The sequence below is a fragment of the Octopus sinensis genome, linkage group LG17 (genome assembly GCF_006345805.1).
Source record: "Octopus sinensis linkage group LG17, ASM634580v1, whole genome shotgun sequence".
In the NCBI taxonomy this organism is placed as follows: Eukaryota; Metazoa; Mollusca; class Cephalopoda; order Octopoda; family Octopodidae; genus Octopus; species Octopus sinensis.
The window spans coordinates 25,094,614-25,120,659 of NC_043013.1; the positions used below are offsets into that span (position 1 = coordinate 25,094,614).

Sequence of the window (26,046 nt, forward strand, 5' to 3'; positions counted from 1 at the left end):
TGACAAGAGTTCCAGTTAATCTACTCAATGGAACAGCCTGCAAGTGGCTGAGTATTCCACAGACATGCATACCCTTAATCCTTTAGCATTCAGGTTCCTCTCCCAAATATAATGCTTATCTTGTCACATTGTCATTGAATTCATCATCAGCTTTTAACGTCTGTTTACCATGCTGGCATGGGTTGGATGGTTTGACTGAGGACTGGCCAGGCTCCAAGGTTTCTACAGCTGGATACCCTCCCTAAAGCCAACTACTTTGAGAGTGTAGTGGGTGCTTTTTACATGTCACTGGCATTGACACTGGCAATCATTCATTATCTTGTAGCTTCAAAATTTCGATGACGTGACTGTCTACTTTTAAAATGACAATGTAGGGTGGGTGTGAGAAACCAGTTTGATGATAAAAATGGGAAAATATTTGAGCCTGGTATGTTTGGTTTAAATGCTAAATGGTTAACAGAGTTCTCATTGAGCACAATACAGAATGTGGCACAGCTGGTTCTTTGAATTACAGGTACAACTAACTTTTGCTAGCTGAGTGAACTAGAATAACGGGTCTTGCTCAAGGAACAGTGCACAGACAGGAACTGAACTCACAGGCTTACAATTGTATGTTGAATGCTCTAACCACTAAGCCACTTAATTTCACTGCAAGTGGATTCTATGGCAGGGAAGGTCTTGAAGATGATGTGGACAGAAATGAAGTGTGAGAGAGTAAAAAAAATTGTAATACAACAGCTATACATGTTGTCCACCATGATTTGGTTCCTGAAGCACAAAAAGAAATTAACAGATGAGCAAAGACTAATGCAAAGAAACTTTAAGGAGAAATAATTTTAAAAGTTGAAGACCACAGATGACAGTCAGTAATTTCAATGGTTGTGGAGGGCAAGTGTGGAACACTTATACAGATCAAGGTTATGGCTCGAAGAATGAAAAGAACACAAACTTCTGGAAATGAGTGATGCAAATGAACTTATGGTCTACAGTGCAATCCTCTAAGTAATGCATTAACTAGTTTCCTATCAAGTAGAATAAAGTAAAATTAGCTTTGTTCTGATCAAGAAAAGATACAAAACATAAGTCTTTTGACATAAATGGTACTGTATGTAATCTTCGAATTTTTGCAATTATTCTTTTAACAGCTTTTGGTAAAATAATTTAACCCTTTCAACTCAGAAATTTTTCTCAAGTCAGTAATGACGGGAGGTGCATGCGAGCCTTTTGAGCTGTCATTATAGCGTCATACATTCTGATCATACGTCTGGCGTTACACACATCAGAAAAACCAGAGTGGTACTAAACTAAACTGCATCACATAGGTTGTAAAATTTTTGACTGGTACAAATATGTACCAGCTGGGCCGAAAGGATTAAGCAGAAGAAGGACAGGGTTCCTGAGACTAGTGAGGTATAAGAAGAAGAAATTATGACTTGAAGGTTGTTGTAGTAGGAGACACGGTATCAAGATATCAAGTGATCCAATAACCCAATATAAATCTCTGAAAAAGAATGGATTCTGCTAAAAGCATCCAAGAATTAGATGGTAATGTTATACAAGATGATAGATAAGGTACACCCAGGGCCAGCTCAAAGTACCGGTAACGCGAACAGTCGCCCAGGGCGCCAAGGAGAGCATGACAAAGACAAGGAAATTTACACAACCATCAGCTTGTACACGCAGAAGCTCAGCTTGCGCCAGCAACCCCAGGGCCAGTCCCTAGGTACACCTATTCTATAAATGTTAGTGTTATTTCTATTACTTACTTCAAGGTTGGTGAGCTGACAGAATTGTTAGCATGCCGGGCAAAATGCTTTGCAGCATTTCATCTGTCTTCACATTCTAAGTTCAAATTCCACGGAGGCCGACTGAGGTAATGTAATTGGCTTAATCCTTACCCCCAGCTTTGAGTAGAAGGGATTATTTCAATTACTTACATAATGTTTAGCAAAATTTTTTTTTTTTTTTTTTTTTATTCTCTGAATTCAAATTCTGCTGAGGTCATCCTTTCAGAATTAATAAAACAGGTACCAGTTTAGCACTGAGGGACAATGTAATCAACAAAATCCTCCCCCATAAAAATTGCTGAACATGAACCAAAATATGAAACCATTATTTCAGTTATTTTTCCAGGTTGTTTCAATGAAAATGGATCTTGATTCTCAGTGCAAGAAATATAAATGGAACATAGAATTTTAGTCAAGAGAAATTAGACTGTAGAGTGAAAACACAAAATGTTTATGTAATAAGATCCTAGCAAGATTTCTGAATGGATAAACACACTGAATTTTGAATAAAAATGTAGTTTGAAAGAACACTAATTCTTCTGTTGTAACTAAATTTCAAACTCTTGTTTTTCAACAAGCAACAGTAAAAAAATTGAAAGGAACCTGTTTAGAATGCCAAACAAATCTATTTATGTAACTTATTTTCTTGGTGGTTGAAGGAAAGAAGTTTATGTGGTTGTTACTCTTATTCCAAATACTTTTATGGCACAAGACATTACTATGTCAAAGCTTCAATGCAAGAACTTATCTATTTTATGCTAGAGACAAGAGCATTTGGATTGTACCATTTTGCCAGATTTATTCCTCTAGGCCATAGGTTCTCAAAGTGGGTGCTACCGCCCCTCAGTGGGTGTTGAGACGGCCCAGATGAGTGCTGGTGCCTAAGGGGATGGGGGGGGGGTTAGAGAAAAAGGTGTTGGGAAGAAGGCTGTGGATTGGGGGATGCTATGAATTTATTATATTGTAGTACTGTATACAAATTGTATAATATATTAAATATCAAATGATTCATAGTATATATAAATTAGTAAAATGTGAAATATTCATTTACACATAAAAATAGGGATGGGGGTGCTGGGAGTATTATGTGGCCATGAGGGGGGCAGTGGCCCAAAAAGTTTGAGAACCTCTGTTCTAGGCTAATTCTACAAAGAAAAATGCCACATTTCTCAAGAAGTTATTAAAACACCAGAGTTTCAAAATAAGTATTTATAAAAACAGATTACTTAACCTATTGAGACGATCGTTGTAGTATGATGGGAACCAACTAATATATATATAATCATCATCATCATCATCATCTATTTCTTTACTACCCACAAGGAGCTAAACACAGAGGGGACAATCAAGGACAGACAAACGGATGAAGTCGGTTACATCGACCCCAGTGCGTAACTGGTACTTAATTTATCGACCCCGAAAGGATGAAAGGCAAAGTCGACCTCGGCGGAATTTGAACTCAGAATGTAACGTCAGACGAAATATGGCTACGCATTTCGCCCGGCGTGCTAACGTTTCTGCTTTCCATGCTAGCATGGGTTGGACGGTTCAACTTGGGTCTGGGAAGCCAGAAGGCTGCACCAGGCCCAGTCTGATCTGGCAGTGTTTCTACAGCTGGATGCCCTTCCTAACGCCAACCACTCCGTGAGTGTAGTGAGTGCTTTTTACATGCCACCGGCACAGGTGCCAGACGAGGCTGGCAAATGGCCACGATCGGATGGTGCTTTTTACGTGCCACTGGCACGGAGACCAGACGAAGCTGGCAATGGCCACGGTCGGATGGTGCTTTTTACGTGCCAATGCAGTAATAAACTGCCGATGCTACAATAAACATGGATATGTCACCCAAATAGTTGCATACCAAGCTATACACACTCTAACAATAACCAATTAAATGTGAAGCCTGAGAAATAGAACTTTGAGCGATTTATCATCATTTTAATGCTTGCTTTTCCAGGTTTGCATGAGTCAGACACAGTTTATTGAGGCAGATTTTCTCTAGCCAGATGCCCTTCACCTGTTTCCAGGTAAGGCAATATTTCCCCACGACCAGACATATTTTCACAGAAGATTGGAAACAAAGGACACTGCCTGAAAACACACACATAATGAGGAATGCTGGTGCTATGTAAAAAGCATCCAGTACACTCTGTGAAGTGGTTGGCATTAGGAAAGGCATCCAGTCATAGAAACCATGTCAAAGCAGACAAGAAAGCCTGGTGCAGCTCTCCAGCCTTGCCATCTCCTGTCAAAACTGTCCAACCAATGCCAGCATGGAAAACGGCTATTTAATGATGACAATGATGATGATGGGTTCCTTTCAGTTTCTGTCCACCATATATATATATATATATATATATATGTTGATGTTTTATGTGTGTTTATAAATTCATTATAGCAGACTCAACATAAATACATACAGTAATCCCTCACCATATCACAGTTCACCTATCATGGTTTATTATTTAAGCTTATGTCACTTCCTCCATGGTGTTGTTTTGCATTTATAATAAAATATATACAAATTATAAAAATAATAAAAACAAAAATATACAGTACAGTACTGTTTCTACTTCTTGGGGGTGGGTGGAACGTAATACCCACAATAATCGAGAGATTACTGCAAGTGTTTTGTGCCACCTTATCATGACATGGTTGTAAATGAGTGTGACTATCATACAAGCAGTGTCATTCATTTCCAATATACTGTGAGAACATGTCTGACCATTAGGAAATATTACTTTACTTGGAAACAAGTGAGGACAAGCAACAGGATAGAAACCAGCTGCAGAAAATATGCCTCAATAAACTCCACCTGATCCATGCAAGCATGGAACAGTGGACATATGATGATGATTGGTCTTAAAGAGTGATTTACATTCAGACTTCTTTAGTCTATCAAGCAAATCTAAAGCTGATTTTGTTAGAATTCTTCAATTTTCTAGACAATAATTACTTCTTTATAATGAAAGAATTCAACAGACAAACACCAATTTGTTGCTCAAAGCTTCTAATCAGCGGTATTTAGAACCAAGCATTTTTTTAAAGTAATGCAGTGAATGAAAAAATCTTAATTAACTAAACAAATGGTGACAAACTTATTCAGTTTGAAACAAATATTTTTTAAAAAATTAAACAGTTGAAAACAATATAAGATAAAAAGAAAATTCTTTACACATGAATCTATCAAAATAAACAAAATGCATCAAAAAATGTAACCTGCGAAGAACAGGTTTTAATGGAATTCAAAACAACAAAAATCTAATCAAAGGTAAATGAAAAATGCTTAACATTTATTTCTTTATAATGCCATGCAATATTGTGTATCAATAGCAGACCAATATTACAGAAATATCCTGCATATAACAGATTTGTTTCTTTAATTTTAGAAATCAACACAAATACATTTACAAAAGCAGTTTTTGTAAAGCTTGATGTGGGGGAAAGCAACCATAAAGCTGGAGATTCAGTTCCATAAAGATTTATTGGTAGAGAAATAAAATTTACAAATTCCAAGATGACAAAACAAAGTTTAAACAATTTACGTAGTTTATTTCCTATAATTCTTCATATGAAAGTGAACATTTTGAAGGACAGTGCTGTGCTGCTATTTCAGTTTGGTTCATGTTATTTCGTTTTTACATTTGGTTCTTTCTTGCTTTAAGTGTCATATGATCATCTGTTTTTGAGGGACAGCTCCACACTGAATATAATAACATCACAATTAATTACCTGAAGATTAATCACGTTGATAAAAATTTTCAATAAATTTGTTCCTTGTAAAATTTCCAACACTATATATATAATAATAATAATATTCATAGAAGACACCAACAGCTGAAGTACACCTTTTTGGTAACAATTCATCATAGCACACCCACCATTTATCACAAAGGAATGTACCTTAGTAGGGTATATTATTTTCCACATAAATACAATACATTTGATACTCAGGTAAATAATAATTATTATCTTTTTAAAATATAAATTCAGTGCAAATAGCTGCGCATTCAGGTTTTGGTAAACATCCAGTATAAGTATCTGGAAATTATTTCCCTCTCTTTAAATAACTCACTGTATCCTTTGAAAGAATACTGACATTGGAAGGTCAATACTAACCAATCTGAGGCAAGATTGAAAACAGCTAATTTGATTAAAGAAGGAAGAAGGAAAGAAATGTTTCTTTCAATTGGTTTCAAACACTTTCAATTTGGACTTTATCATCGACTGAAGGAATGGGTAATAACATATGAGAGCTGCACTGACTACCAATACTAGAATCCTCGGTGCTGCTAGCTGGTGTTCCAGGCATTGAAATACATTCCTCATTGCCCATGTTCAGCAAAGGATAACCCAAGTGTTCTATATCTGAATGGTCGGTTAATGTGTTATGGTATAAGATTTTCTTATTGTATTCTTCTTCATCCTCATCATCTTCTAAAGTTATCGATTTGAAATCAACATCTGGAAAGATGAAATTAAAAAGAAAATTATTCAGAACCAAAGCAAATGAATTTAAACTGTCTATAGACATCTATAATAAATGTTCATTGCTATACAAATTTCTGTATGAAATGGGACATACTAACTGAATAAGATACAAGATAACTGAACAATTAACACTTGATATTTTGTGTTTGCAATTAATATAACAAAGCAATTAGTAGTTGGTATTGATGGGAACATCTGATAATGAGAAAGAAGGAGATTATGATGATAGGGATTCATTGAAAATCAAACTTCAAATAGAGCAAAAACAAGAAAAATAACTTTTTTTTAATCTCAAATGATTTAAGTTTAAATATGAAAATTTTAAATTAGCCTTGTGCAATTATTGAAAGTATCAATAATGTCCCATCCATCCCCACGCCACTCCAGCAATTTAAGAACAATTTACATGTATTATTTTCTTTTGCACCTGTCTGGCTATGGGGAAATATTACATTAACATGAAACAGGTAAGGGTTGGAGAAAGGAAAGATATCCAGCCATATGAAATCTGCTTTAAGAAACTCTAAGCCATGCAAGCATGGAAAAGTTGACGTAAAAGCAATGATGATGGTGGCCATCCTTTTTTTTTTCTCTGCAGTGGTTGCTCTGAACATAGATGGTCAGAGTAGCCGCTAATTGGAGATGGTCAGAACATTGGCAAATAGTAGTCACTGAACAACCAACAATGAAAATATGGCTTGAAAAGTCCATTTCAGTTAATGCAGTTAGACAATTCTCAATCATATCTCTGGTGATAAGTTATTTAACAATCAAAACAGATCTTAAGATATAATGAAATAGTTATTTATGGTTTGTCTTACATGGAAGATTATACCAAATATTATACTGGAAATACAGTCTAAAATGTTCTTAGATTATGTGATGATCATTTTCGTCAATAATTGCATTATGCTAATTAAAATGTTTATGCTTAAACTTGTAGCATTTAAAAGAGTAAAAAAAAATTCTCTAGCTATACAGCTATCTATGTTACATACTTAATGTATATACATTGCTGATAGGCTAGTTACTGCAGTATTTGTCCTGATTTAACATTTCTTATGGATTTGCTGTGTTAAAGGGAATGAAATATCATCCCAGCAGTGACCATAAAAGATGTTATCTCAGGACAACTACTGCAGTAACTAGCCAATTAGCAGTGTGTATACATTAAGTATGATACACAGGTAGCTATTTTAAGCAAATACTACCTCAAATGCATATACTGGGTTCTCTATTTATATTTAGCTTGAATCATATGTAATTAAATAAACATGCATAATTGACATTTAATCACTGATATACTCTTGTTTCTAAATTAAACGATGCCACTGAAGATAGTTGAAATTGACTGGGTCATTCTGGGTGTTGTCTTACAGATAAAAGAATATCTTGTTTATATCTTGATACTGCAGCACTGTGTCGATGGCCTACATATCTAAATTTCATATAAAATCAGTCAAGCAACAGTAAAATGCTACTAATGTAGATAAGATACAATAACAAAGGACACAACTATATTGGGATAAGAAAATGTTAAATGAGTTTGTGAAATTCACTTATTTCTTTACTATCTGGTTGTAAAGGGTGGCAAGTTGATGGAATTAGTAGAGTATTGAAGAAAATTCCTTGCAGTAGATGTTCTGGCTCTTTACAGAATTGAAATCTGACTGAAGTACATTTTTGCCTTTTAACCTTTTGATGTTGATTTTGCACCAGTCAAGTATTGGAACTGATGGTGTTGACATATCCCCCCCACACACACACACTTCTCAAAATTGCTGGCCCTATGCCTAAATTCATCATCATCGTCATTTAACGTCTGCTTTCCATGCTGGCATGGGTTGGACAGTTTGACTGAGGGCTGGCAAGCTAGAAGGCTGCACCAGGCTCCAGTCTGATCTGGCAGAGTTTCTACAGCTGGATGTCCTTCCTAACACCAATCACTCTGAGTGTAGTGGGCGCTTTTTACATGCTACTGGCCTAATCAGGTGGTACTGGCTTCAACCATGCTTGAATGGTGCTTTTTACGTGCCACCAACACAGCAGCCAGTGAAGCAACAGTATTATAATTAGTGGCAGAAGGACGACAGCATTGGTGGTGCCATGTAAAAAGCACCCAGTACACTCTGTAAAGTGGTTGGTGTTAGGAAAGACATCCAACTGAAGAAACCTTGCCAAAGCAGACAACTGGAGTCTGATGCAGCCCTGTCAAACTGTCCAACCCATGCCAGCACAGAAAACAGACATATGAGGATGACGACGACAATGATAATTAGAATGCCAATTAATATAACTCACTGATTGAGCAGTGAGAACAGTAATGCCAAGTAGCAGATTCTAATTAGTCACAATTGGTACTTGTTTTGTCAGCTGTTTATATATTCTATTACTTTACAATTAGTATTTGTTGATATGTTCCATTAGTTTACCCTCCACTTGTTTTTATTTAATATCTACAAACAGAAGTAAACATGCTTTCCCTTATATTTGATGAAAGAAAAAAGGTTATTTTTCTTTTTTTTTTTGTTTTTCTCTCAAATGCTATTGGCTGGTACTGAATTAATGCTAATTGTCATCATCATCATCGTTTAACATCCACTTTCCATGCTAGCATGGGTTGGACGATTTGACTGCGGTCTGGCAAACCAGATGGCTGCACCAAACTCCAATCTGATCTGGAAGATCAGAGTGTAGTGGGTGCTTTTACGTGCCACCGGCACAAGTGCCAGTCAGTGGTACTGGCAATGGCCATACTCAAATAGTGCTTTTTATGTGCCACCTGCACATTTATATTTAAACCAAAATCCTTAACTCTTCATGTCAAACTCCTTTTTAAATCAGTCCATTGACATTGCTAAGTCATCATCTCTTTACAATTTGGTGCCGTCAGAGGAATAAAGAATCCCATAAAAATCAACCATTTCCACTCCATCATCACTCTCCACAGAAACATCAAACAGTTTGATCCAGTTAGCATTGTCACGTTATAACACTGACTTCTGATCTTTCATTACTATGTTACTGTTTCAATCACTAATTGTAGTGAATTCTCTTCCAAAGAACATGACTTTCAGGAAGTGGAGTTTAGATATAGTTGGATAAAAGTTCACTATGTCAAACTGGGTCAATATGCAGGCAGTTTCATTTTTCAGTGCCATAAAAACACTAAGTGATGGTGGCACAACAGTTCTATTGTTCTAGCTTTGTGGTGCTCCTACTTTTGAAGTTGACAGCCTCAACAATGCACATATTAACTACTCCCAATTTGATTTTAGAAGGGTTAACCTACATTTAGGCTTAAAGAAGAAATTAGCATTGTGGTCCTTAATAGTAATGTAAGGAGTGTGTATGCTGAGGTGATGCTCATGGTCTTCTAGTTCTAGTTAAGAAACTAGTTCCTTTATTCGTGCTTGTAGTTTTGTAAGAAGTTAACCTGCTTTCTGTGTTTTAATAATGTTGATTATTAGGAGTTTAGCACATGTGATGATGTTTAGTTCATATATATTTTTTGATTCGTTTGTGAGTGCGTAAGCAGTGGGAAATTGATTGATGGGTTGCATGCAATTACTCAAAGCTGTTTTGGAATGAAGTCTTTCATCAAAATCAGGATTTATTTACTGGTAAAATCCTAGTTAAGAAAGCAGCTAGTCATGTAACTAGAGGTCAATAGTTTTATTCAGTTCTCGGTGGAAGAGGTTTCTTCTGGATAGCTTCCAGATATCTAGCATTTGTGAGACCACTGGGGCCCAGTATCTCCTTTGGTTGGGTCCACAGTAGCAGTTAAACACAGAACTTGTCAAATTTACACTACTGTAATATATTATGTATTATACAACACATGAACTTACACATTAATTTTGCTATGAGAAATTTTAATATCAATAGTTTTAATTGTATTTTATATATATATTAATTCAAATATCCTATTTATATATTAGGAAAAAAGAAACAAGAAATTTATAAAAAAGAAACCTTACATTTCTAATCCTTAGCTATTGGGAAACTAAATTTGGCCTGTATTGTTATAGATTTAGAAAATATGTTTACCTATAAGTGAAGAAACATTTATCATTAATATGATCCAATACACTCACACACACACACACACACACACACACACACACACACACATACACACAATGTATTTAAGTCAAGTTATATCAATATTCTTAAACATCTTACAACATAATGGCAACACATGAAGAATGCATTAAAGATTTTTTTATTATCATTATTATTAATGTAATTATTCTTTGTAATAGTCAACAGAAACATTTTTTATAAATTTATTCTTTAAAATAGTCAACAAAAACCTAGATTAGAAATTATATTTTTTTTAAAAAGCTTGCAAAACATTTAGTTCTTGAAATATTAATTAGGAAAATTTTAGCGCCTTTTGACAGCAGAAAAGATAGAAAAATCAGATTAAGCAAGATAAATAAATAAATAAATAAAAAGTCCCAAAGTTTAAATTTTACTTATAACATGTGATTTGTGTGTGTGAAGGTGTAACAGAGTTAGAGATAAACTTTTAAAAAGAAGAATGTTTTCATTTTATCACTGAAACAACACTATACTATCTCTATGAACAAAGCAATTCTTAATAATTTTATCCATCTAGCAATCACACAAACAGGTATCCTCTGTTAATATAACTCACTGATTGAGCAGTGAGAACAGTAACTTCTCCAATGATGATGGCCAAAGATATATTGGATCCTACTAGTCATATATGTCAAACATAATAGCACTTATGCTCTCTAAAAACATAAGGGGACAATAATAGTTTTAAAATCTGTAAAAATTGAAGTTTTTACACCAAAACAAATTTGATTTTGAAATTCTCAGAGTATTTTGTTGCCATTTTCGTTATTCCTTCCTTCAGTTTTCATAATTTTGTTAAGACTGGTGAGCAGGGTTCTATTTCAGTAAACACCTGATAATTTGTTATCATTTTCTATTAAAAATGTAATTATATAATGCAAAACCAACTTTAGGGTTGAAGACTCCCATGAAACAAGGTAAACTTTTGATATATTTTAAGACTAGATTCTTCAACTTCAGTCAGAGAATCATCACTTCAAGATAGTCAAATGGAAAGAAATTGAAAGAAAGAAAATCATTCTTCATTAAGCTTCATGCACCAAAATTTATGAAGACCAATGACTCAGCCAACAAAAACTGTGAGTTAACCCTTTAGTATTCAGTTAATTCTGTCAAATGTAATGCTTATTTATTCAATTGAATTTATCGAATTTGCCATGCATTATCTCACAGCTTTCAAATTTTGATGATGATTGTTTCTTTTTAGAATGACATTGTTGGATGGCTGCAAAAATCCTGATCGGGCTAGATTGAACATAAAATATGTAGAATATTTGGGTTGGATATGGCTGGTTTAAATGTGAAAGGGTTAAAGGGTGAGCATATATACTATCACAGGACCAGAACAGATCTCTTGTAAATTATACCCAACAACCTTAAAGAAAAGAAAGATACATTAAACCATGTAGTCCATGAGATGTGTGCTCATGGCTAGTACAATTTTAATTATGAGTCTGCTAAATCAAGGCAGACCTGAGGCTAAACAACTACAGTGTTTAGCTGAAAAAATGCTCAATCAAGTGAAAAGAGATAGGTCATTAAACTAGGCCCTCATGACAGGAAATAGACTATTATTTCTAGCTTTAAAAATTTGCTGCAAATACCAAGAAAAAAACAACCAGATACACTAAAAGATTCCTAAAAACCGGTAGGTGTACATGAGAGTACCAGTTACCAAAAATTAAATTATTGTAGATTTTTAGACTGTACCAATAAACGGATCTCAATAATTTCTTCCGCACTGTTATCTTAGGTAACCAAGATATTTCCCTTTTTTGCTTCTGTTACAATGACCAGATATGTAAGAAGGCTATACAAAATATTCAAAGATGATTGTATACAACTACCAAGAAGAAGTACATTAAATAACATGCGGAGATGATGTAGCAGTTAAGGAATAAAGCCACTCTTCAATGAAAGCACATCACTATGATATAGCAAGGAAAAAATTTAACACAAGTAGTTCTTTACTCTAATAAAACAGTATGATGAACAAAAAATGGCAATACGCTGTCAGGATATTACCCCAAAACCAAGACCTTGCTTAGGTTGGAACTGTCTCCAAATCTGAGAGCTACAAAACTTTGAGGCTAACTGTGATGCTAAAAGTAGCAAAACTAGATTCAAGAAGTTTTAGAAGTGTGGAATCTATTTATGAGAGTTTAAGAACTGATTATAAATTAGCAGCTAAATTATGAAATGGTTTAATAGCAGTATGATTAAAAGGATAACAAAAAGCTATAAGATAATCATTTGAGAAGCTTTGATGATTAAATTTTGATTAGGATTAACATAGAATTTATTGATATTTCAAACCTGAATGTAGTAACTTTATTTCGGTAAAAGCTAATAACTTTTAAAATCCAGAATAGATGTTCAATATTTTATTTATTTATTTATATATATATATATATATATATATATATATATATATATATATATATATATATATATATATATATATATATCATATTATTATTATTATTATGAATAATAAATACATTTAATATTTGTTGCCAGTAGTCTAGATCTGTTACTAGCAGTTCATTGAATCAGACTTTCCAGTGTGAGAAAACTGGACACTCATTAGACTGGTTTGGGCTTTTGGACCTTATGTTTTTTTTTAAATACTAACTATTACATCCAGATGTTATCTAAAATTCTTTCATGAACTGGGCATAGATACAGGCAGAAAATTTAAGAGTTCATAAAATTATGATACACATTAAGAGGACAGCACACTGTTTGTGATGGTGGTAGTGGTATTGACCGTTTTGGCTTTTCTTAAAATGTATATATGCACTTACTCTCGCTCCCTCACTAGCTCATTCTTACAACATAAATACATACATACATATTATATATTTCAGTGTGAATGTTTTTTTTATTATGGTGCTGTGATTTGCAATCCTGTAAATTATTACAATAGTATTTTTATATAAGCTTAAAGCTTATGGCGATCACTGTGCAATGACTAAGGAAAATAGTCTAATAAAGGGGCATATAAACCCTCGACAGAAAAAAGAAGGCTTTCCTATTCACATGGGAATCGAACCCACATCCCTTTGTTAATGCGACCAAGTGTGTTTGAAAGCATATAGAAAGTTTGTCTATATAAAAACAAATATGAACTAAGAGTTCTTAAATTTGACAGAAAGATGGAGGTCGATTCACTGGTGTAAAGGTAACATACTTGGTTACGTTAACAAAGGGATGTGGGTTTGACTCCCACACAGATAGAAAAGCCTTCTTTTTTTCTGTCAAGGGCTTATATGCCCCTTAATTAGACTATTTTCCTTAGTCATTGCATGGTGATCACCATAAGCTTTAAGCTTATATAAAAATACCATAATTATATATATATATATAAATACACACACACATGCATATACAGGGAAAATTAGAACAGTTTTGGAAAAAAGATACAGAGGCCAGGTTTTTAGCCTTATAGAGGAGATTGCCAATACTAAAGAATGAATTTTCTTTCAAGCATGCAGGGACAACATTTTTTTGTCTTAGCAATGAGATACATTTCTGGTTTCCTGAACTTTCTCAGTATTATGCTCTTTTCCACAGTACAAAAGTTACCTCTTCTGGTAGCATTTACGTGGGAGGCAGATCACTACACAATCTTCCAGCTGATGTTATATACTGGTCGATACTCTTGTAAATACTATACATAGTTTGCAAGTTTTTCATTCGTGATGTCTATGAAGATTGTGTTAAGTCCACATGAAGGATTGTACCACAAGCCTTACACGTTGTTTTATGCTGGTGTTGTGGTTAGTATCTGTCAATTTGACCTCTGCCTCATAAATGAATACCTTAGTGTTGCCAGCTGCATTCAGTGGGTACACTGTGAGGTCCCATCACCACATATGTCGTCACTCTTTCTGTACTCCCCTCCACTCCTCAGTCCCTCACTCTTATCACTGATCCTTTTCTTCATTTACCATTGGCTACCTTCACCCTCTATTTACCTATGACCACTGCCATCTATCCATCACTGTCTCCTCACAAATGTAGCAAACTTTATCCAACCCTCCAAATTCTTTTGCTACCACATAAGCGCAGGCATGGTTGTGCGGTAAGAAATTTACTTCCCAACCACAAGCTTCGAGGTTCAGTCCCAATGAGTGACACCTTGGGTAAGTACTTTCTACTATAGCCTTGGCCAACCAAAGCCTTGTAAGTAGATTTGGTAGTAGACAGAAATTGAAGGAAGCCCATTGTATACATATGTGTACATATTTAATATATACATGTGTGTATGTGTCTTTGTGACTATCTCCCACCACTGTTTGACAGCCTGTGTTGGTGTGTTTACATCCCATAACTTAGTGGCTTGGCAAAAAGAGACTGACAGAATAAGTACCAGGTTAAAAAAAAATAAGTATTAGGGTCGATTCATTCAACTTAAATTTTTCAAAGTGGTGCTCCAGCATGGCCACAGTCTAATGAAAGAATCAAGTAAAAGATGTACTTTTCTATTCACCATTTGGACATGAAAACTTGTAAACACACTGGCTCCTCATCATGTTCTATATCTCTCTTTTTGGTAGCATTAAATCTAACCCCACCAAACCACAGAAAACAAAGGGTTTCCCTCATTCTCCTCTTACTCAATCCACCTCACTGTCCTGCTTATCACTCACTCATTCACAAAACACAGACCTTACACTTTACCTTTCTCTATTACTGCTCCCTTTTTTAAAACCGTTTCCATTTTTTTTCTCCACTGAGAACTCTCTGATAACAACAGACCTCATCCTTCTGTAATACTGCCAAAAAACTCCTCAACACTTCAAAAGGACTGCCTGCCTGGCCCTCTCTCATAGGAACTCTTTATGCCTGAGAATTTCAGAGCCACCTTATGAGAGCTTTGGTGCCATAGAAAAGTATTCAGTACCCTATGTAAAACGGTTGGTATCAAGAAGAGCATGCAGCTGTTGACATGAGATACTAGAAGAAAACACTGTTTGCTGATGTATTTTATTGAATTGAATTGTCCAAATTATGCTAGCATAGGAAGCAGGTATGTACGGCATGATAATGATGATGATGACGACGTGTGTGTCATGCATTTATATATGCACATAGGGAAATATGTAGTGCATATATGTATCGTGTGTATGTATATATGAATGCATGTGTGTGAGGCATGGATATATATATACACACAAACATATATGTACATATATGTATGTGTTTATAATTGTGTGTGTGCATGTATGTATGTGCATGTATGTGTGTGTGTGCATGTATGTGTGTGCATGTATGTGTGTGTGTGCATGTATGTGTGTGTGTGGTACTTGTATAAGAAATAGAAAGTCCTTGGTACAGTATTATATATTTGAAAAAATGAATAGAAGTGGCTTTTCTGATAATTTTTCCACTTTTGGAAAATATAGTGATATCTTGCAGTGCAAGTTTAATTTGTTCCATGACCAAGCTTGTCTTATGATTTACTTGTTTTACAAATCAATTTTTCTCACTGAAATTAACTAAAATATAATTAATCCATTGCAGCTCTCCAAAACCACTCAAAAATGATATTTTATGGGTTTTAAAACAGAAATAGTGTAGTTACAAGTAAAATGGCAATTATAAAATGCAAAATAAATATGTAAACTGGTTTTATTAACTGAATTACCTTAAAGATGGGATGATTTGTGTGCTTGTACTGTGGATTTCCACTTGTACTTCGAGACAAAAATTTGCATAAGTCTCAGCTCATACAGCAAATTACTTATACAATGGGGTACTTGTACTACAAGGTTCTACTGTTTATATATATATATATATACACACACATACAACTACACATGCAAATCTATACACATCATCATTTAATGTCTATATTCCATACTGGCATCAAGGACAGGATCCAACAAGTCTGAAAACTTCATCATGCTTTTCCTCACTCCAACCAGTTTACACCATGTATTTCTAATGGCACCAGCACTAGTGAGCTCCCCCCGCTCTCCATACAACTTGCAAGATTAAGATCTACTTCAACTGAGACAGGCTACAGTAGAAGGGGAAGCAGCTTTATGCAAGGAGCTGAAGGGGTTAAACTATGAAAGAAGCCAAAAGAGAACAGGTTCCTTACCGTAGACAAGGTACACTATCTTTGCTAAGTTTATTCTGAAGCATCTCAATTTTAGGTTTATCTTCCATCCCTAGAATTTCCTTTCTAATTCCCTTATGGATTAAGCATTAATAATTCCCATAGACTGCCAACTTTTATCTCTGTGATGGCCTGTAGGACTATGATCATTAGGAGAGGGCTGAACAATGGAGGACTTCTTCTTAACACCAAGAACACTTTACTTATGTATCTTAGTATTTAGCTTGTACAAACTTCACATGCCATTCATTTACACCTAATTTCCTCAATGATCACCAAATTACTGAGCATGGTACCCTGTCAAATGCCTTCTCCAAAACAATGGGCTTCTTTCAGCTTCCATGTAACACATCCACTCACAAGGCTTTGATCAGATTGGGACTATAGCAGAAGATATTTGCCCAAGGTTCTACACAGTTGGACTGACCCCAAAACCATGTGTTTAGAAAGAAAACTTCTTAGCATCACAGCTATGCTTGTGTGTGTGTGTATGTGTGTGTGTGTGCAACCCATGCTTGTGTATGCTAGTGCTTACGAGTTATATATATAAATGCACACACACACACACACACATATATATATATCATCATCATCATCGTTTAACGTCCGTTCTCCATGCTAGCATGGGTTGGACGGTTCGACCGGGGATCTGGGAAGCCAGAAGGCTGCACCAGGCTCCGGTCTTATCTGGCAATGTTTCTACAGCTGGATGCCCTTCCTAACGCCAACCACTCCGTGAGTGTAGTGGGTGCTTTTTATGTGCCACACACACACACACACACATATATATATATATATATATATATATATATATATATATATATATATATACACACATACATACATACACACACAAACACACACATAAGCAAATATACACACATATACAAGTGGTGGATCTCCATCATACAAAGATAAGGACTGAGTTGTTTAATCAACTGATTTACCTCTTCCTGAATGAACAAATAAGTGACTGAGTATTCCGCAGACATTTTTTGTACCCTTAATGTAATTCTTAGGCAGAATCAGTGTGACTGAATAAAAAGGCTGTACCTTTTAAATTACAGGTAGAATCCACCCTGTGGGCTTCTATGCAGTTTCCATTTTACTCACAAGGAATAGGTTAGCCCAAAGCTAGAGAAAATGTCTTTCACCAAAGATGTGGGACTGAACCCAGATCCACATGGTTGCAAAGTAAATTTCTTAACCATTCAGACACACACTCACGCACACACAAACTAGAAAATATAACAAGTTTTATATCATTTACATACTGGTCATGAAGCTGATGAGCTTCAAAAACAACATTGACCAACAGTTAATTCAACAATAACCGGATGAAATGAATTTCATTCAGTTTACCATTTTTTATTATCTTACATGATATAAGTATTATATAAATAATCAGAGCAATATAATTCAGTATTTTTGTAAAAAAAATAGGAGAACAGTTTTTTGTTTTGTAATTTTTTTTAAAAGAATTACATACATATTAAATTCTTTGTAGTTCCATTTAATTATATTTTTTAAATGAAATAATATTTTTTTTTAGAAATATTATTTAAAGCTATTGAAATTAGCTTGTAGATTTAGCACTCATTTAGAGCATTTAGAAGGTTTGATATAGAATGAAGAAGAAGAAGAAAAAAAAAGCACTGAGGAAGAATAAGAGCAATCAGCAAAGCATAGTACATCAAAGCAAAAGATGGACCACCAGACAAAGGTTAACTGCATACCAAGTGAGAATGATGAGATCACACTAAAAAGATAAGGATTGACAGTACACCACATTCCACAAACAATAATTAATATATTGTCAAAGGAAAACTGAACTAAGAAGTAGTTCACAATTCATAAAAGCAAAATTGAAACATTTCACAAACACAGGTTACCAAGACCATGTGTGTGTGTGTATCAGTAGAGATCTATGTGACTGGGAGAGAGAAAGAGAGAAAGAAAAGTTGGCTTTGAAAAATAATCATGCAGGAAAGCAATTTCTCAAAGGGAAATTGAAACATAAGACAGAAAAATAAAATTACAACTATTACAGAGCCAAATAAAAATATATATATATATATTACACACAGAAAGGGATTATCTATTCCACTGGCACAGCTAGAACTCCATTATGGAGTGCTGGACACTAAAGCATGCACTGCCTTCTTTCTCTCTTTCAAACTAAAGGAACACATGCCTTTCAGATGTGCGTATATTTCTGTAAGGCATCCCGAGGACCAAGTCAGGTGCACAGGAAGCAAGCATTTAGGAAGTGTGCTTACGTTGGAATTTAGTTTAACAAGAACTGGGACTATCCTGACTGTCCTCTTCTGCACTGCCTGGAATACAGATAGAAATGACACATCATATGAAATTATACGGAAAACAGTTTCCTGGGAAATGCAAATGACAACTACAGTACTACCATTGAGATAGTGTCAAAGTTGCCATTAGAGAAAACTCAGCTTGATAATTAACATAGAAATCAAGTTATTACATCTGACTAACATTTCAATTGTAGCATTTTTAAAAAAGTCAATAATTAAAGACCATTCCACACCTCTGCATAAAGATTCACTCATTCCACTAAAACATATCAAAAGAGATAAATTATTATACATTACATTTTTGTAAAAGTAAAAAAAAAAAGGATAACTTTATATCATTGCCTGTTGATATATCCTTCTGTTTAATAACAACACCAACACATAACAACATTAACGTTTAGGATTTCAGAGTTGCGAAAACAAGTTCAGTTTGAAATTGCAGAGAAAATATTTTATTTACATATCAACCTCACACTTTATTGCTGAAATGAAAACAAACATAAAATATTGATTTCTAACTTAAATACAAATTTACAAAGATTTTAAAATATATCAAGTCTTATTAATAACTTTCTTATTGTATTTTGGGAAAATAATATAGAACACTTTTAAAGAATTTAACTATGCTTAGTTAATCGGGGTTCTAGGTTCTTAAAATATTTTCAACAAATTGGATTATAAATAAGGTATTTTCTCAGAAGAAATACTACTGCTGAAATATTTTGATCCTCTTCACACCAGTCTGACTGAGACAACCCCTAGTTTTAAGCTCCAAACTTCCAGTTTTAAAGTAATCAAAATTTCATCTGAATTTATATTCCAAAGACTAGCTTGAGAATGACAATGTTATCTTACTAAATTCTTCATTCTATTAATATTTCAGCAGAAAGGAGTAATAAAAGATCTTGTATATCCTATTTAGAATTTGATTTCTAAGAATTTAGAGTCAAGAGAGTAAACAGAATTTATAACTGAGTGAGTGATGGAACAGGGCTTGTGATGTAAGTCAGTGGGTGATGTAACTGAGCAAGTGATGCAACTGAGTGAGTGGTGCAACTGGGTGAGTGGTGCAACTGGGTGAGTGGTGCAACTGGGTGAGTGGTGCAACTGGGTGAGTGGCGCAACTGAGTGAGTGGTGCAACTGAGTGAGTGGCGTAAGTGACATGAGTGAGTGGCCTGGGTGAATTAGTGTTGAAGCATGAACCACTAAGAAAATTATCACTAATTTATAAAGTACAATGGCAACTATATAATTTTTTTCATGACAGTTATGAAATGTTTTTCCATGAAGAAATAATAAAATTTATGGCAAATAATACAATATTAAAAAAAAGGTACATGATACAATCTAATATGATAGATTAAAGAAGAATTCGAAGTTATAACAGTAACTACCATATTCAAGGATAAAGAAAATAATTTGAAGTTTAAGAAACAAGACAGATGCAGGCTCTTCTTTACTGATCAAACTTTCCACCAAAACCATCCAGTAAGGATATTAAAGCAAGCATGGAATAAGATTTATAGAGTATGGGAATATAAACAGCAGATGATGTAAAATGGATAGGTATTAGTTCCAACAGAGACCCAAGTCAGAAGACAATTTGTTATTTCTAGAGATGGCAATGAATGTTACAAATCACAACAAAGAAAATAAAGACTACAAAAATTTTCTTATTATTTTTTCAATGTCAGAAAATTGTTCTTGCACAAATTTTATGATTCAACATATGAAAGAAGGGATATTCTAAATTAAATGATAGTTAACTAACACCAACAATGTTGTGTAAAGTATTGAAGGCCAGCAAAGTTGATACTGATAGACTGTAACAATCTACGCTATCTACAGCAAATATTAAAATTTAAGAGAGATCTGATAACAAGCAAATTACAAAAGATTGCAAATAACTTAGATAACATAGATAGGTTTGGGCCAGTATAGGTCCAGGCCTTGTCTAACTTAATAGCACCATCTGGTGAAGTCTTTTAGTCATATATGGGGTACCATGGCCCACTCTAGCAAAGAGTTTTTATTGTTGGAGACATATCCAGATGTAGGATGTTGGCCCAGGATTTTTAGGAGAAATTTGTCCAGAGAACTTGAATTTATGGGATCTGTTTCTGTTTTAATGTATTTTCGCATAATATTAAAGAGATCTGGACCAGTTGAGGTAGAGTAGTCGTAATGTTATGGAAATACACTATAAACTGTTTATTGATTCTTAAAGATACATCATATTGGAAAAGGGTATTTATAAACCATCATCATTATCATTTAACATCCACTTTCCATGCTTGTATGGGTTGGATGGTTTTACAGAATCTGGCAAGCTGCAGAGTTGTGACAAGTTCTAGTGTCAGTTATTGACATGATTTCTATGGCTGGATGCCCTTCCTAATGCCAGCAACATTACAGTGTGCACTGAATGCTTTTTTCATTCCACCCACACAAGAGGGACGACTGGGTAACATGGCAAAAGAGCAAAAAAGATCAGGGAAAGGGAAAAGGAAAAAAAAAACTCCTGCTTCTAAGTAGGAGGGAGTATTTGAAACAGGGAGGTACTTTTATGTCAAGTGTCTTGCTATACAAGAGACACACAACTACCGAACACTATATAAGGGTGAGAGTGGTTGAGACAGGGATAAAAGAAAGTAGTGATGGAGTGCAAGAGCAAACTTTCAAGGTACAAGAAGATGAGCATATGAATAAAGAAAAATGGACAGAAGAAAGTGTTTCATATAATGTCAGAATATGTAACAATAATTCAAGCTTGGCTAGTTGTAGTCACAGTGATTTACATATAAGCATCACAGTCAGGACTGATGAACAATAGCACAGTTTCTATAAAGTCCTCTTGCAGACTAATAACAGATATGGTAGAAAATATCGTGTTTGTCATTCCAAGTTACAAATTAGTGGATGAAGCAAGGTTCCAGGCAGATGGAAGGTAACAGGGTGGTGGAATCATACAATGGATAGAGCCTAAAAGAGACAGGCTTGAAAAGAATTAACAAAAAAGAGCAAAGAACAATATCAGATAGATAGATGAGATGCTGGGCAGTATTCTTTTATTCTTTTACTTGTTTCAGTCATTTGACTTCAGCCATACTGGAGCACCACCTTTAGTTGAGCAAGCAAATCAACCCCAGGACTTATTCTTTGTACTTATTATATCAGTCTCTCAAGCCAAACTGCAAAGTTATGGGGCTTTAAACACACCAGCATCAGTTGTCAAGCAATGTTGGGGGGGACAAACAGACATACAAACATGTGAGTGTGTGTATATATATATATATATATATATACGACGGGCAACTTTCAGTTTCCGCCTATCACATCCACTCACAAGGCTTTGGTCAGCCTGAGGTTATAGTAGAACACATTTGTCCAAGGTGCCACGCAGTGGGACTGAACCCGGAACCATGTGGTTTGGAAGCAAGCTTCTTACCACAAATCCACTCCTGTGCTTATGTATGTATATTTGACATACTGCTTGTAATTAGATGGAAGGAAGTCATAGATAATCAGGGAAAGTATATTGATGATTAAATTTCAGTTAAATATAACATTTGATCACTTGTTTTCTTTATTCAAAATTCAGACAGAACTTATGGGATGACCTGGTATATAATGATAGTAGTGAACTTAATTTCAGATGTTGAGATGAAAGACGCATGAATATGCTACCATGAAAGGTTGCTGAATGAGGAGAATGTATGGTAAAAAGAGAGACCACTCCAAGTAAACCCAACGGAGAAACCAGTTATTGAAAATTGAGAATTATATGATCAGGAAAGCAGCTGGACCATAAGAGATAACCACTGAGATGCTGAAAACAATTAGAAAGGTAGGATACATATGAATTACTCATTAACAACTGCTACAAAAACAAAGGAGTTACATGAAAAAAAAACAAAAAAAAAAACGAACAGACAACTGCATCAAACCGATCAAGCAACCATAGTTATAGCACTACTGATTAGGAAGAAAATTAGCTTTGATAAGATGCAGTTTGGGCTCAAACTAAGATAGAGTACAACTGAAGACTGTTGACCTTTGACAAAGTTTCATGTCCTGTGATGTGGTTGTTGCTAAGAAAACAGGGTGAAGATAAATGGTTTGTGAGATCCAAGTAGACTATCAATAAGGTGAGAAGTTAGTAATAAGTTCAGCAAGAAATTTTGAATGCAGTTTAGTGCCCATCAGGGCTTGGTTCTCTGTCAACTCTAATTTATTATAATTCTTCAGGTTATCACAGGTTAAATATATGATATCTGTGGGAACTTCTGTAAAGCAATAACCAAGTTCTGTTGAAAAATTAGAAAATAAATTCCAAACATGGTAGAATAGCCTAGAATTAAGAAGTCTTAAATTAAAGCAAGCAAAGACAAACGTTTTAGTTAGGAGGAAAGAGGATGGTACTTTATTGTCATCTGGGAAATGGCCATGCTGATATGCAGCAAAAGAGTGGACAAGACTGACAGATGGTATACACAATGTAAACTATGGGTGTACAAGAGAGGCAGACTGACAGATAAAAAAAAAGAACTTCGTGTATAGCAGGTGTAGTAGAAGTAGTCAGCAACACAAAGTGCTCATAAAATGTTTTCAAACACTCAGAGAGAGCAGAAGCCACTTAGAAGTAATTGATAGCATTAGTTAATTAGGTGACCTAATTCACAATGGAGGAAGGTATTCCAAATATACAGTAGCCAGAGAGAGAGAGAGAGAGAGAGTAAACAGAGTGGAAAAAGTTGATAACAAAAGGATTCCCTCACTGAAATGAGGGCTAATTGTATGATGCTTGTGTATGGTAATGGAAATAAAGGTATTGAATAGAAAGGATGTTTGAAGATTGGAAAGAAACAAAGTAAACATGACGCTACCACCACCACCACTAAATGTATTTTGCTAATAATCACAAGTGAGCAAACACAACTCAAAGGATCTAACAAAGAAACTGGAAATAGAGAAATCCAATGCAGTGCAAGAGAGAAGACTGAACTGATGTAGACATGAGAATGTGTATAGAGGAGGACGATAGATGGTGAAGAAAAAACAGGTAAACTAAGTGGAAGAAATCTGCAAGAGAAGGTTAAAGAAAACATGGGAAGAAGTGATGAAAGCTGAGCCACAAGAAGTTGATAAAGGATCACAAGCAAGACACTATGCTGGGGGAAACTCATCCAAACTGTGGAAACAGGACAATGAGCAGAGTGTGTGTGTCCCCGCAAGGAGCAAGTTATCACTAATGGAAGCAGTTGAACTTCTATGATATAAAAACACAATACAGGCATGTATTCTAAACTACTAATTCTTGTTAATATTTAGCAAAAAATGTAATAGATAAAAATCTTATAAGATTTCATGAATTATTTACAGACAAACCAAATAATCTAAACTATCTAAAAACAATGAATCTTAAAGGCAAAATAACTCTTAGATGGTCTACAGTTTGAAAATGGAATAAAACATAGCTTGTGCAAGCCCTGATATGAAAAATGTACACAAAAATTATTGGTCTGGTGCAAATATAATTCAAGAGTTATACAAACAAGTGAAGAGGAAGTAACAAACACAAAATTGAATCAAATTTATATCAAATGAATGAGGTGAAGTTTTAAACAGTAAAGAAGAAGACAGTGAACCATATTCTTTGCTATTTATGCAGCTTAATAATTTGTTGGCAACATTAGTATGTGTGTGCTATCAAATACTGAAATCAATACCAATATCTAGAATCAAAACATTATTTAGTTTAGTATTCCTGGAATTCTTACCAAAACATGTCTGCATGAATGAAAATTGACTACAAAGAAATTCCTACCACAATATACAAGAACTACTAAGTTTACTAGAGTGTCATGCAACTAAAAACAAAAATGAGAATTCCTACAAGACTATCTTATAAAGCATTCAAGTGTATCAGCTTTTGACAAAACTAAATCATACTTCAAAGACCAATCAAAAGGACAAACACTATAAACTGACAATCACTAAAATGACCTTTAATACATATGCAACATTGAAATTTATCATAACCCAAAGTGTTTTAATTAGACAATTATCATGATTCACATTCCTAACTTGCAATGTCTTCATATCCTGGTTACTGAAAAATTGTTGTCATCTCATAAAATTTTAGAGCAATTAAAAAAAAAAGCATGGAGAAAAATTAACGGATAATATTACCAGAATAGTGGTACATGAATCCAAAGCCCCAGTCTTTGGCAACAGGTATAACAGTATTAATAACAACAAAAATTAAACTGGTTTAATAATACAAAAGTTCTGCTTTTGATAGTTTGGTAACATAGAAGGAATGAAAGTGTAGGGAGTTTGTAACAGTTTAGCATTCTTAATGTTTAAGCTATTATATTAAACATCATAATGAAGTGTAGCTATAGCTTTATCTATTATTCTTCTTCGTTTTGTGTTCCATTATCATTGTTGATTGACACATATAAGTGTTTGTATATACATATGTTCATGCATGTGTTGCACTTCTGTGTGTAATCTAAGATTAAGAAAAGATGCACTAATTTGGTTGTGATCAAGAGTAGCATTAGCTGTTTAATGATGTTCAAGTAGATTATTTACTATTAGTTAAAGAATATTTTTGAGATGTTTATTTTAATAAGAAAATAAATAGTCCTTAAAACTTTTAAAAGAAATCCCTTGCAGTACAACAACAAAGTAATTAGAATTCATACAAAACTGCAGAGCTCAACTGTTGCCTTACTAATGATTTATTCTAACAACAATTTAATAGTTTCATTTTAGTTTTGTTATTAACAGATTATACGTTGAAACCAACTTCCTTATTTAGAGATTTTAGTATGCAAAACATTATCTTATCTAAACAAAAAATGTGGACTATACTGGTTAAAGAATCAAGTTTAATGGAATTAACCATTATGTTCATTAATGAATACTATAAAGTAGACAAAGCAACAAAAAAGCTTCTATGTGATCTCCAGACCTTCTAAAAACAACAATCAAATCTTCCTCAAATTACACTCTACTGACATTGGACAATGCTGGCTTAGATACGCTGTGTCTGAAAAATGAACAGATCATGAGGGTGTTGATCATGAGCTTGCTTGATCAGTACAATGCTGAACTAGAAATGTTTCCTAAAATAAGAAATTATGTTGGTTATATAATTTCAGAATAAAATAGAACCTCAATGGAAATATGCTTGGA

The 26,046-nt window shown here is 34.4% G+C and overlaps 1 protein-coding gene and 1 long non-coding RNA gene across 6 annotated transcripts in view; both read right to left on the minus strand.

Annotated features, from left to right (window-relative positions):
- Positions 1–5,054: 5,054 nt before the first annotated feature.
- Positions 5,055–26,046, minus strand: part of LOC115221055 (probable E3 ubiquitin-protein ligase MGRN1) — a 77,900-nt gene continuing 56,908 nt past the window's right edge. For 2 of the 5 annotated variants that reach the window (XM_029791268.2, XM_029791267.2), the window contains one exon: positions 5,055–6,251. In XM_029791268.2, coding sequence (XP_029647128.1) covers positions 5,983–6,251 — 269 coding nt within the window. In that variant the 3' untranslated portion in view covers positions 5,055–5,982. Of the gene's footprint in view, positions 6,252–10,258; positions 10,329–18,794; positions 18,852–26,046 lie in introns of those variants that run through there. The other 3 variants (XR_005002663.1, XM_029791269.2, XM_036510457.1) reach the window with 3 other exon arrangements.
- LOC118766753 lies at positions 8,808–10,206 on the minus strand. Its single transcript, XR_005002665.1, has 2 exons — positions 9,061–10,206; positions 8,808–8,846 (listed from the first exon to the last, which is right to left on the minus strand). It is a non-coding gene; the product is annotated as an uncharacterized LOC118766753 (long non-coding RNA).